General features: G+C 37.7%; 2 protein-coding genes across 6 annotated transcripts; both read right to left on the bottom strand.

Moving 5' to 3' along the window:
* Positions 1–497: 497 nt before the first annotated feature.
* Positions 498–4,915, bottom strand: LOC130555058 (uncharacterized). 4 transcript variants are annotated; one of them, XR_008963054.1, is made up of 5 exons: positions 4,589–4,915; positions 4,068–4,184; positions 3,053–3,200; positions 1,875–2,864; positions 498–862 (listed from the first exon to the last, which is right to left on the bottom strand). XR_008963054.1 is itself a non-coding variant. In XM_057335093.1 (5 exons), the coding sequence occupies exons 1-5, from the start codon at positions 4,790–4,792 to the stop codon at positions 2,560–2,562; spliced, it is 771 nt and encodes a 256-aa protein (XP_057191076.1). In that variant the 5' UTR covers positions 4,793–4,915; the 3' UTR covers positions 1,358–2,559. The 4 variants fall into 4 exon arrangements, 3 of the variants coding, with proteins under 3 accessions (XP_057191076.1, XP_057191074.1, XP_057191077.1); XM_057335093.1 differs by lacking the exon at positions 498–862 and adding an exon at positions 2,924–2,968 and having other exon boundaries at positions 1,358–2,816; XM_057335091.1 differs by lacking the exon at positions 498–862 and having other exon boundaries at positions 1,358–2,864.
* LOC130555064 (tripartite motif-containing protein 10-like) lies at positions 4,184–12,846 on the bottom strand. Of its 2 annotated transcripts, XM_057335114.1 has the most exons (4): positions 12,487–12,846; positions 5,366–5,442; positions 4,982–5,199; positions 4,184–4,646 (listed from the first exon to the last, which is right to left on the bottom strand). In XM_057335114.1, exons 1-4 carry the CDS (start codon positions 12,820–12,822, stop codon positions 4,606–4,608), a joined length of 672 nt encoding a protein of 223 aa, XP_057191097.1. In that variant the 5' UTR covers positions 12,823–12,846; the 3' UTR covers positions 4,184–4,605. The 2 variants fall into 2 exon arrangements, with proteins under 2 accessions (XP_057191097.1, XP_057191096.1); XM_057335113.1 differs by lacking the exon at positions 4,184–4,646 and having other exon boundaries at positions 4,932–5,199.
* Between the last annotated feature and the right edge of the window lie 334 nt (positions 12,847–13,180).

Raw genomic sequence — 13,180 nt, 5'->3', positions numbered from 1 at the left:
CGGCTTTAATACACACCTTCCAACCAATCAGAATCGAGTATTCAAACAGCCCATGGTATAAGGTATTATATACAATACTACATTACAATTCTCATGACAGGCAAAATCAGTAGATATTTTACCCATGCATCAATGTCTTGTGACATACTAGGCCAAAAAAATCTTCTGAAAATCGCATCTCTGGTCTTTTTTTGACCAGTATGCGCCCCAAGACTGCTGGCATGAAACTCCTTGAAGATTTCATCTGCCTGCTCTGCTCCACAACTTTTGTCATTACTTCACTTGTCATTCCTTTGTGATGTACATAAAACAATTCTCCATCTATGAGAAAAAGAAATAATTCAAAGATCAAAGATTTATTCTCTGGACACACATTTGTAAAGGATTTTCAGGTTAACTTTGCTGACAAAATGCACACAAGTCTTGTTTGTAAAAAACAACTTATATGTCCTAATTTGACCAAGGCCTATAGTCCTATAGTCCAAGGCCTTCTGTGAACTTGGTTAGACATGTAGGTTACACATAATCAGGACATATAAAGCGATCTCTAACAAAGCAATAGATGCATCGTACATATATTTTTACTCACATAAGATTCCGGTCGGATTCGATATTGATGTCACAGCATTGCTTTTTAATCTCAGTCTCTCTGCAAATCCAGCATCGACATGTGCCGTGTTTACAAAGGAATATCCACCGTGAAATGAAGCGAACAAATGCTCAATGTTTTACCCACGTGAGCTGGAACGTCTTTAGAAATAAACTTCAACCACGCATTCCTAATATTAGAATCTGAAGAAGCTGTGGAAGACTGTGTTTTTCCTCAACCAGGCACTGCACAATATGTTGCATGTGTGTCGCTCTAAATAAAAATAACAGTGAAAGAAGTCCTCACTTTGCACATATGACACGGGGCTAGCCGCTCTCGAGAGCCCTTCGCTAAAGTGACAGGGTTGCCAGATCTTAACATAAAAAATAAGCAAATAAAAACAAGACGAAAATAAACCTTATAATGCAAATTGTTTATATATTTTATAAGACCAAAAAAATCTCAAAATCTGCAGCTGACCATTTATTAAGACCTAATTGCCAAGGCTTTTTGATCTAAGACCAAACAACCAGAGGCGGAGCCAGACAATTTTCATAGGGGTGGCCAGACTGAGACCATACCTCACACAGGGGTAGCACAGAAACTGATATCATCTTTTTTTTTCTTATGTGGCAAGTCACTGTGGATCTAGTAGTGTTTCTTAGTCACTCACTCATTTACTTAAATAGGCAGTGATTGCCATGTAGAATTGCATCATGAAGATCCACATAAGCTTTTTAATGTATTACTAAACTGATTTTAAAAAAAGATCTGAAACAGTGTGGCATTGCAGAAGGTGGTGTCTTTTTAATTGGTGATAAAGCTCACACCATAATGACAATTTACACGACATAAGAATATACCAGAATGCACTTTTATCAAACAAACATTACAATATCACAGAAAAACCAAAATATAGTAACCTTAACATTATGGGCAAGCATTTCAAAAATATTCCTTTGCAATACTTTGCATATTATCATTTGGCTGCCAACAAAACATTTTAATTCCCTTTCAAGGATATGACACAGACAGACCACCACCAATAAGCAAAATCAGCACTGAAAGTTGACTTTACTTTTAATGGCCTTCTACAACGCTCTTTTAAATGACACTGACACAGTGAAACTTGTGACTTTCATACTGCTAAGTTAACAACCTAAATTAACTTAGCAAACTTTACCATGTCTGTTTCAACTTCAGCACGCCAGCCATAATATACATACATTAAGACAAGAAACATTTCAAACATAGTGAATAAACTTAATTCTTCTTGTTAACTTACCTGTGACCTCTTCTCTTGCGGCGGGAAACAGACAGTCCTCCGACTGCACGCGCAAAGTCCGTTGGAGCACTCGCGAACAACAACAACACTACTTCTTCTTCTTTTGTAATTGTGTCGGTGGTTGAAATTCAAGTTGAGTGTATTACTGCCACCTTCATTTTGCGTGGAGAAGTACTTGTTTGAGGTGCGCTGTTGAAATGCGTCCATATGGGAACAACTGTGTACAGAAATGGTTCCGCAAAAAAGTTGCCGGTAGGGAGGGCCGGGGGGGTGGCCAAAGATTAATTTATGGTGGCCTTGGCCACCATTGGCCATCCCCTGGCTCTGCCCCTGCAAACAACAAGCATAAAAGCGCGTATTAATAATGAACATGGCAACACTGCACCATGAGCACCATATACCATGCTTCAAAGGAGTCATCATCGCTATAAGTAACATTCAAATGAGAAACAGCTTTATTAATAACAGTATTGTCTCTGGAGTCCATAGCTGTGCACTTGTAAATCATACTGTCCATCTCATGATTGTACAAAACTTTTGAGGTCTAGAAGGTCTACAAATTGAGGTCTAGTGGATTTCATTAAGACTTTTGGATAGTCACTGCAAGATAGGAGTAAATAACACATGTTTATGGCATGAAGACCCCACAGCTCTTAACTGTCAGAAGCAGGAATGAGACCTGTAGTCAACATCCAGACTCCAGGTCCTGCACTAAGCATGCTTCTTTGTCCTTCAGTAGTCTGTAGAATTCTGCTTTTACAGCAGGTCCTCCTGAATCAAGAACGTTGAACAAGAGCCTCATTTTTGTCTGCCGTGATCTTGCATCATCAATGTCACTGTACATTTCAGGAGGGATCATGTGTTTGCCTCTCAGACCATCAGCTACTGGCATCACTGAAGTCACTCTTGCAATTAGATCTTCTCTGTGATTGTCTACAAATTCTAAGTTGCAAACAGAACTAAAGTTAAAATTTTCAAACAACTGTATGTCTGAAAGAAAACAAAAATACATTTATAATAGAAAGAAGTGTCTTAGTTTGAAGTTATACCTGTGATAATTCTAAGATCAGCAGTGTCTGTATTAGAACTTGGTGCTTTTAAGACAAAATTAATCTAATTAAGAAATGTCGGGTATAGAGCTGATTTATAATTTTAACATCAGAGCTTTATTATATTACCTGTAAGAATGATTCGACGTGTTGTCCACACTTCCTTTTCTTCAAATATATCCATAACCCCCATTTTGAACTCCTCAGTCTCAACATCCATAAACACTTCAAATGTAGGATGATAGTTTGGACCAAAATTGCACTCAAACACGTGGCCCTGAAACACATCAACATAAGGTGTACATTCATTCTATTTTAATTACAAGGTCGGTAACACTAGTTTGTCACACCTGCATTTCTGTCCATTTTTGTACTTTGCTGACCAACTATAAAATGTCATTCAGCAACAAGAAAGGCCATGCTGTATTGCAGTAGTCTCAGAAAGGGCTCTATAAGAGGAGACACGAGAAAGAGAGTCTGCCATCCCTGCACAACTCATAGTACTTTGGCCAAAATATCATATGTGCTTTAAAGTGAATACAGCTTTAAGGACAAAAATATTGACCAATCAGCATTTAGGATTGGAATTGGCAATCGCTTGTGTTGTAGCATTCCTCATTTGAAAGTGCAAAATCAAGAGAGAGAGAGAGAGAGAGAGAGAGAGAGAGAGAGAGAGAGAGAGAGAGAGAGAGAGAGAGAGAGAGAGAGAGAGAGAGAAGAGAGAGAGAGAGAGAGAGAGAAAGAGAGAGAGAGAGAGAGAGAGAGAGAGTTGCTGCCCAAGAACACTGGACTACGCTGAGAGGGACTGTGAGATTCTTTACCCGAGACTGTGAGATTCTTTACCCGAGACTGTGGAATATAGTTTGTTGTTTTTGTTGTGAGCACGAGTGGCGCAACGTCATGTGAGACGCAAGTATTCTAATAAAGAGCAAGTAGTCAAGCCGACCTCGTCCTCTTCCTTCCTTGCCTTGAACTTGTTACAGTGTCTAAATAAATAAATGTAAATTATACTATAGTATTTTAAATAGCATTATAAATATAAATCTCTGAATTAACAAACATTTCTCTATTTAATTGAAAGCAGAGAATCCTGATGATTTCATTTGTTTTATTAGCTGGAATTATTGTTGTATCAAATCTGTACCTGTGGCTGCACTTCAAATCCCTCTGGTTGACAACATAGGGTATATTCTCTCCTGTGAACTAGGTAACAGGTGGACGTGGTTTTAAAGTATGTATTTTCTTTGTGTTGGCTCTGGACCTAAAATGATAGAGAGGCTGTGATTTTCACTTCCAAAAAGATTTCTATAGTATAAACCATGGCATGAGAACAGATATAAGTGGATGATTTCTGTAAACCTGCTGCAAATGAATGTGTTTTGTGAAAGATGTTATACCAGTAAAGATAACCTGACTGTGATTAGTGTTTCTATACTCAAGTGAGTGATTCATTATTACATTGCATTTTTAAATTTACAAGATAAGTTCGTCTTAATAACTTAAGATCTTAATGCAGAAATATACTGTATATTTAATATGTTTAAAACCAATGGTGTGTGTATATAAAGTGTAATTGAAAAGTTTGCATGACAGAAATTGATCACAAAATATAAGTTACATTATTACTGTATTTGTTTCCTCTAACAAGGAAAAAAGTTTTAGTACCTCTGACACAGGAACGGTCACTGGAAGCAAATGGACATCCAGTATTTTCTCTCTCTGTCTAATAGATATTGGTCGGAGAAAAAGCAACACTTGGGACTGAACAGAATAGTCAGGGAATATGATTGTTTTTATGAGCCCAAAAAGGGAGAGCTCTTTGATACCAATGATCACATGTGTGCTGGTCATTTTGAGTGCCTGCAACATTTCTACATTATCACAAGTGAAGTGTGCTACAGCCAAACTGTCCTTATTTTCCTCTTTAAAAAAACATTTAAAATGGGGGTAAATATTGTTTTTTTTTTGTTCCTTTAAGATACTGTATCATATGCATTCAATACATACTTTAATTGATTGTCTGTAAAGCATATTCATGTGTAGAATAAACAAACATACCAGTGAGAATTTCACAGTGTGGAAGGTGCAGATGTGAGATTGAACCTTCAAAACAGTCAATGTTGTACAAGGGTCCTGCAGGCTGCATCTGACCCAAACCACACAAAAGTCGTGGATCCCAGGGCACGATTTTATACAGCATCTCTCCTGTACCCTCCATCACAAACACAAGGTTGGTCAAACTGCACCGAAACTGACCAGCATGTGGAGAAACAAACCTGAAGAAGAGGAAAATCAACCACACCAATAATGCTCCAATAAAAAATGTTAAATCTACTGGCTAACAAACCCTATTCAAAAGTCCAGATTAGATGTGCCATTAACAGAGATTTATGAGACCAGAGAACACAAACCATTTAGAATAACACACTTTGAAATTTGTACCTGTATGCGTTTGTTCTTTTGCCCTCACGGTCCCTCTCAATATATTCAGGTGTAAAGACTTCTGCATCTTCTGAACACTGAAGTACAGCAATAATACAAATAATACATTTGTTAATGCTGCGTGTCTGTAATACATGACTGAACATTTCTATTAATTTGTGTTTCATAATTAATCAGTAAACGTTTAGCATTTGGTGTGACTGTAATGAAAACCTGAGATAAAAATGTGTGGTTATTCCTATACTCTTGGTGGTTATTAGAAATACACTGCTGTATCTCTAGCTTGTAGAATGAGTCAAAATTTTTAAGCAATAATCTACATTTACAGGCTTTCACCAGGTGTGCTGCACGCGTCCTGAAAAGTGAAATCAAAACATTTTGATTGCCCCAAGGTAGCTGATTGCAGTAAAGGTCAAAAGCCTCGCCCTCTCCATGTAAACAAATGGGTAAAATAAAACACTTAAAATTATTTTTTTATACAAAGATGGTTTCTATCATTTTAATTGGTTTGTATTACGCTGATGTATGTTTAAGTGCAAATTTTTCCAATAAGTCTGGTTGTAGTTAGTTCCAGGTTAGTTTGTTAGTTAAAAGGGGATGATTTTTTTGTTAGATTTGAGACTGCATGAAAATGGGCATGCGATCATTGCTGTGCAGACTTTGGCTCCAAATGATATAATTGGCATAAGATGTCAGGGGTCATTTCTGAGACCAGCATTGCCGGATTGGGCGGGTTCTAACCGACCGACTGACTGAATATGAAGAGATTCACAGAACGAATCAGTGAACAAATCATTTTGGTGAACGAACTGAAAAAGTAAAAATCACTTGATTTGAATGAATCATATTTCCCACCACTAGCAAAAAGCATCTTGTGCAATGTAAATAATTATATTTAAACAATTTAAAGCTACACAACGCGAGTCCCGCAGAATGCGCTCTAAATGGGTTTGTTCACAGAGGGCCATATGTGACCCTTTAAACTGATTCATATTGAATATTGACATTCAAAATAGCATAACCTCAGTGTTGGGCAAGTTACTCTGAAAAAGTCATTAATTACTAGTTACTAATTACATATTCAATAGTGTATTTAGATTACTGTACAAATTACTCTCTCCAAAAAGTATTTAGTTACTTATTACTAATTACTTTCTATATCCTACATCAACCTTGATTAATTAAGTGATTGAAGGATAGATATGAAACGGCTTATTTAATTAATTCAAATAAATAATATGAAACTACATAAAGTATTCTTATTAACTGACCAAAGTATTACAAATGTGAGAATTATACATTAAAGCACGGATTTAGACTTAGTTAGACTTTGAATTTTGATGTCAATTCCACAATTGCACACACATATATTACACAAAGTATTTAGTTTAATTACATCAAGAGTAACTAATTAAATTACAGAAAAAAAGAGTAATCCCTTTCTTTACTTTTTCAAGGGAAAAGTAATTAAATTACAGTAACTAATTACTTAGTAACTAGTTACACCCAACACTGCATAACCTAAATGCATGTATTGAACTAATTTACTCTACTAAATTTATATTCTAACAATTAAAAATCCGAATCTGACAGTAAATCTGCAATTAGTTCATTCAAATAGGTTCAAAAAAAGGATAACCACCTTTCCTAACGGATTTGTAAAATATGTATTTTATGTACAGTATGAGAGTGGCATATTTTGAGTTGTTGTGTTTTGGGCTATTTTGAGCTAGGTTTTATTGGCTATTGGGTGGGTGTTGTTACAAAAACCTGGCAACCCAGTGAATCATCACTTTTCTGTATGTATATATGGGAGTTGATTGCTGCTGGTATGGTGGTGGTGGTAGTTAAAGGGGTCATTTTACGCGGCAAAAATGAATATTATTGTTTGCTTTAGATGTATTACAATGTGTATACACGATTTAAGGTTAAAAAACGCTGTATTTTCCACATACCGTGCATGTTTGTATCTCCTCTTAGCCTTGCCTCTCTGAAACGCGAGGATATTTTACAAAGCTCATCGCTCTGAAAAGCGAGGTGTGCTATGATTGGCCAGTTCACTACTGCGTAGTGATTGGTCAAATACTGCAATTGTGTGAGGGAAATGTAACGCCTCTTACCATATTCGGAACATCAGGTTTCAAATAAAATGTAACCATTCGTTTTTTGTTGACTCATCTTTTGGCAGAGAAAACAAAGAGGCTTTCTTTTGGCAACGGAACACACAGCGTCTCCACGACATGGCTGCTCCGGCGGCGGTACAATGAGATTTACAAGACCGCCCACATTACTTGCGTGTAGATTTGGGCGGTTTTAGTCAAATCACTCCACGAGCTGACGTCAAGTTGTGGGGGTGTGGTTACACGAGGCGTTTCAGGCAGGTCTGGGTGAGCATTCGCTTCTAGATAAAATACATCTTTTGTTCCGACACTTAAATTTTTGCAATTTCACATGTCTAATACATGCATGGGAAACTTATAACACACAATGATATGATTCACATTTCGCGTCTAAAACCGCGCGGAAAACGCGAGCCGCGCTGCACTCGATGCGGCATCAACGCGCCTAGAAAAATGCATAAAGCGCACAAGAGACCCGAAATGTGAATGGCCCCTATGTTGACGCAGACGTCACGTAAATCACGTGTGGTAGTGGAGCGTCCAGGCAGGCGTCACACGTCATTCACCTGTTTCCTATGGAAGGCTATGGAAGGCCAAGTGGTTCAAATATACGTGAATTTTAACAACGTGTATTTCAAACGTACTCAACGTGTTGTTTAAGTGTGAAAAGTGTTAAATACACGTAGAATACACGTAAACAACACGGGATTCAGACGCCAGTTTCCAGTTTAAACGGATCAATATCATTGGCTGCCTAAGAATTGGGTCAAACCATTTCTGCAAACCTGGGGGGTGTTATAGACTCTGTGCTACCCACGTTTAGCATGCTATGGATCCTTCTATTTATTTGTCTTTTCTTGTCTTTTATTTATTATTGGTACATAAACTAATAGGATTGCTGTTTTATGAAAAACTGTATAAAAACTCCTTTTACTCCACTCATGCCTTTTTCTTAAATAACCACAGTGGTAAACATTCTAGCTTTACCATTCATCAAACTTTGGTTAGCATCAAAAAAACTAATATTTGTGTGGGAAAACACTTACAGCAGAGGTACTCAATTAAGACATGTTTAGGATACAGAGCATTATAATAAATATCTGTCTTTGGAAAACAATGTGAGGTTTTTGTGCTTACATTTATAACCAGCGGGTGGTGCTTGTTAAAACCTTTTTTGTTCAGAGATTATACACTTAAGCGCTTGTACCTAATTCTTATTAAAAACTTATTTGTGAAATGAGTGAACAATAACATGAAAGAGTGACATCTGCGCCTAACAACCAAATCCTAACTCAAAGTGGTACTGGCAGCTGATCAAGACAAAATATAATTCAAAGTTTTTTCAACCTTTATAAGGGTGAAACAAATAAAGAAGGAACACTTTCTGCTGTTACAGAACTTACGACGTAAATGCACGGAGCTCTTCTTTATTGTACACATTTGAATGTGAACAAATTACTGCCCCCTTCCCGAGAAACTGAAGCCTCTACATCCAGTGGGTACAAGAGAAATATAAACAAAACGATCTTTAATTGCTTTATATAAATTAAATTCAGTCCTATGTTAGTACGAATGAATGCCACTTTCTCTGATTTAAATAATTTACCTAATCTAACCTAAAACAGATACTATTTGTTTGTAAAACTTTGTCAGGGCCTTTTAAGAACCCTGCAACCCTCTCTCTACACACTTAATGAGCTGGATTGTTAATTAATTAAACAAATTGGAGATAAACGGGTGGAAAACAGATGTCAGTATGTAAACTCATATGATTAAGCAACAGTATGAACACTATACATATTTATTAATGTAGACTTTACTTCCTCTATTTAGCCATATGACAAACAATATAAAAATTTGAGTATAGTATATTGATGTCATCTTTGATGCCTGGTCCCAGCAGAGTGGTCAGCATACAATTTTAATTCTTTGGGTCATCACCATCCTGACACTGGTTGTCATGGTTCTGCCTCTCTTGTCATGTCTTTCTTGGTCTTGTGGCAGAACTCTTGTTATGTGTGGAGAGAAGCATATTATTGGCTGAATCCGTAATCGCATACTGCCATACTATATAGTAGGCGAAAAGCAGTAGGCGAACGAATAGTATGTCCGAAACCTCGGTCTTCATAAAACAGTAGGCGAGAATTTCCCGGCTGGTGCACTACTTCTCGCGAGATTTGGACATGCGTATACTACTGTTGCGTCCGAATACGCCTACTTACCTACTATATAGTATGAGAAAACAGAGTAGTATGTCTGAATCCTCAGTATTCATAAATGAGTAGGAGAGAAATTCCCGGATGGTTTACTGGTTACGCCCAGATTCTGAAGCACCCAGCGACAGATGCTTGGGATACTTCTCTATCCCATGAGCCCAAGGGACAGGATAAGTTCATACAGGAGCATAGCGGAGAACTGCGAGGCGGGTGTTTTCAAAAGTGAGTATTACTAGCCAACAACGTGTTTCTTGGCGTTGCAGTCGCATTTGTTAAAGTGCTGCAGCGTAAAGTTAACCTGTAAGGTGCTACATAGTAAAGTACATTTGTGATTTTGCTGTGAAAATGCAGTGTTTTAATATGTCTAGCTTAAAGGGGAGCTCCACGCACACACGCGTCTTCTAAGTAGACTTAACGTTACATATATTAAAATATATGCCATACGCATGTTAAAGACGCTTTTTAATGTCTGTGTAACATGTGACCTGTCATTTGCTCGATAAGTATTGCAAATGAGCACATCACAATATGAAATACACATCACAGTAATTTAGCTTACGTCTGTTAATATGTGGTACACAGCATTGTTCACTGCTTGCATAGATACATACAAGTAATGTAAATAAACATATTTACTTAAGTAACTAAACAATGTATTTATTTCATTTGTCCATTAGTCCAAGGTGGCCACGGTGGTCAGCTGCGAGACGGCAGTAGGATGTGGGGTTCAACGCCTGTAGATACAGGATCATTTGTTACAACAATAAATTGAAATAAAGCTTTGATTCATGTGATGTTTACTTGTGTATGTATTTATAATGATTAAATTCATTTATTTTCTTACATCACATTTACGTATTTTTTATTCATTTTTATTCTATAGTTTTCTGTAAGTAAAACATATTACATTACTTCATGCATTATGTCATTGCTTCACTGCATGAAAACATTCACATTTTTGTAGTCTGTATTAATGCATAGATGGCATATGGCAATACAATTACATTCAGTAGCCTATTTTAATACAATATATCAATATATGGATAAAAGCGTCTGATAAATGACTAAATGCAAAATGTAAATATCATTTTCAGGAAAAAAAAAATATTGGTCAGCACTTATCAATAATATTGTGCACAAGTGTAGGTGTGGGCTAGCAATGCATTTAGGGTACATTTAATTTATAAGCAATACTTATATTCCTTGACAATAAATCAGCAGTGATCTCCTAAGGCGAGATCTTTGAGCCTGACGTCTCTTTTGTAAAGGCATTACAAACATGTCGCAAATGCTGGGAAAACTCATGGAAGGTAAAGTTGTAGCGTTACTGATGTTAATGCACCTGTCTCTCATAACTTCAGTTGTTGCGCTTGTTATTACGTCACATGGTTAATCTCTGGCCCATGTACATTCCAGTACAGTAGGTGGCGTATATGCACCACAAACGTATTTTGCTCCCCGCCATTAAAAAGGAAAAGATCATCATCAATATGGCTGACAACGGCCAATCGCATTCATACTACACCCATTTAGCCCCGTTGAGTACGTACCTACTGAAATTAAGTACCTATTCATTGAGTATGCGATTTCGGACTCAGCCATGGTCTTACAAAACTAGTAACACTTACATAGGTAAAAGCAAAAGAAGGGATGCAAAAAGAAACAATGGCACATTATGCATTTTCTTTAGTTTCAACTTGACAGAACACTTTCAGGGTCATGACGTCAACATGTTCAAGGAATACGTGCATATCTTCGATTTCAATTTTAACTGTAATAATATACTGTCATACATGGAATTTTTTAATTATTTTTAAACTTACGGAAATGACCGCAATATGTTATCGTGCTTGTACGCGTCTATTGAAAATGGCGTCGCTCGCAAGCAGAGCGCAAAGAGTGCCGGTGTCGAATACAAGTGACGTCCCTTGCACAGGAAGCGAAGGTGTCTGAGAGTGCAAGTCTGATCGGCTGCCTCCGAAATCGCATACTGTGACAGTACGTAATTTGATTAATTATCCTATCGGCCGATAAAACAGTACGTTCTACATAGTATGAGTGGGAATAGTATGAATACATTTCGGACATACTGTTTTATGGTCATATGACCCGTATGCTCTTTGACCTATGAAGTATTAACACCAACCTACACGTGAGAGTTGATTGAAACATAGTCACGAGAAATTCATTTATTGGCACTTACATTAAAAACGGACGTCCGCCTTAAAGTTTTCTGCTATATTTATTTGATTTACTTTTGAAATTTTACCGTTGCTCAGCTCCCATATGGCATCATGGGATAGATAAGTGTCCATCCGATCCTCACGAATCTCGGTGGAAGTAGTAGACCATCCGGGTATTTCTCGCCTACTGTTTCTGAGGTTTCGGACATACTATTCATGACTCATACTCATTTTTGCCTACTACAGGTATATGGAAGTAGGCGACTTCGGACGCAGCCTGAGAGTGCAAGTGCAATTGTGCAGCCAGATTCTTCTCGATGTTTTTTGCGTCACTCACGCGAAAATAACGAACTTTTCCCGCGAGTAATAACAAACTAATCCCGCGATTGTTCGCGTTTGGTGTGAACACAGCATTACAGAATGCACGCAAGGCGCTTCTCGGAGCGTTCTCACATTTTAGGGACCGTTCACAGGTCGCGTCTTTTACGCGCTAAAGTGTTTTTTATATAAATTAAATGTAGACGCACGGCTAGTGCACTCAAAGCATCTGCCGCGGCGATATGAAAATATCCTTACCCTATATAATATTCTTATGCTCTTACCTGTTTCACAGTCGCGTGTTGTTCAAGGTGAATTTGACAGTAAGTGTTCAGACACAATTCAGTCTTCTTCAGTTTCTCCATCCCATCAGCCAGAATGGTATTTTTACCTAAAACAGGTCTTGGACTGAAGGTCTGTCTGCACATAGGGCAGCTGTAGACTCTCTTCTGATCATCATGATCACAGTAGGCTGTGATACAGCTCATACAGTAAATGTGTCCACAGTTAATAGTCACTGGATCCTTCAGGAGACCCAGACAGATTGGACAGACCAACACGTCAAGATCACACGATGAAATACTGGCTTCTGCCATTTTATTGTACAAATAGAAACACATAAGTTTAGTTCTCCGTACTCAAGAATTTCCTGTTTCCGTTTATGAAACGTGTGCAAACAGGAGTGCCTGACTCAGGTTACAGCTATAAACATGTTCAGTATGTCGCCTATACTCAAAAAGACATTCTGCATAGAGCAGTTATACACGGGCGTTGCATATTAGCTTCACATTTACTGTATGAATGAATTGGGGCGATTCTGTTTTCGTTTTGGGATGAATTAACGGATCAACGATTCCCCACATAGCAGACAGATATGCCGATGTACAGGGCTGCGTTTCCCGAAACCTTCTTAACGCTATACGTCGTTCTTAAGTTATATCTTAAGCGCAGAGGTGGACAGTAACGAAGTAAATTTAC

Source organism: Triplophysa rosa, linkage group LG5, assembly GCF_024868665.1.
Source record: "Triplophysa rosa linkage group LG5, Trosa_1v2, whole genome shotgun sequence".
Lineage (NCBI taxonomy): Eukaryota > Metazoa > Chordata > Actinopteri > Cypriniformes > Nemacheilidae > Triplophysa > Triplophysa rosa.
This window is presented reverse-complemented; position numbering and strand designations above follow the sequence as displayed.

Coding starts and splice junctions, on each gene's coding strand:
- LOC130555058 (XM_057335091.1), bottom strand. CDS start 4,792: ATGTTGCAGGCACTCAAAATGACCAGCACACATGTGATCATTGGTATC. Junction 4,185..4,588: donor TGACCGTTCCTGTGTCAGAG/GTACTAAAACTT, acceptor CTATCATTTTAG/GTCCAGAGCCAACACAAAGA. Junction 3,201..4,067: donor GATTTGAAGTGCAGCCACAG/GTACAGATTTGA, acceptor GATGTGTTTCAG/GGCCACGTGTTTGAGTGCAA.
- LOC130555064 (XM_057335113.1), bottom strand. CDS start 12,822: ATGTGTTTCTATTTGTACAATAAAATGGCAGAAGCCAGTATTTCATCG. Junction 5,443..12,486: donor AACACGCGACTGTGAAACAG/GTAAGAGCATAA, acceptor GCTGTACTTCAG/TGTTCAGAAGATGCAGAAGT. Junction 5,200..5,365: donor AAAAGAACAAACGCATACAG/GTACAAATTTCA, acceptor CCTCTTCTTCAG/GTTTGTTTCTCCACATGCTG.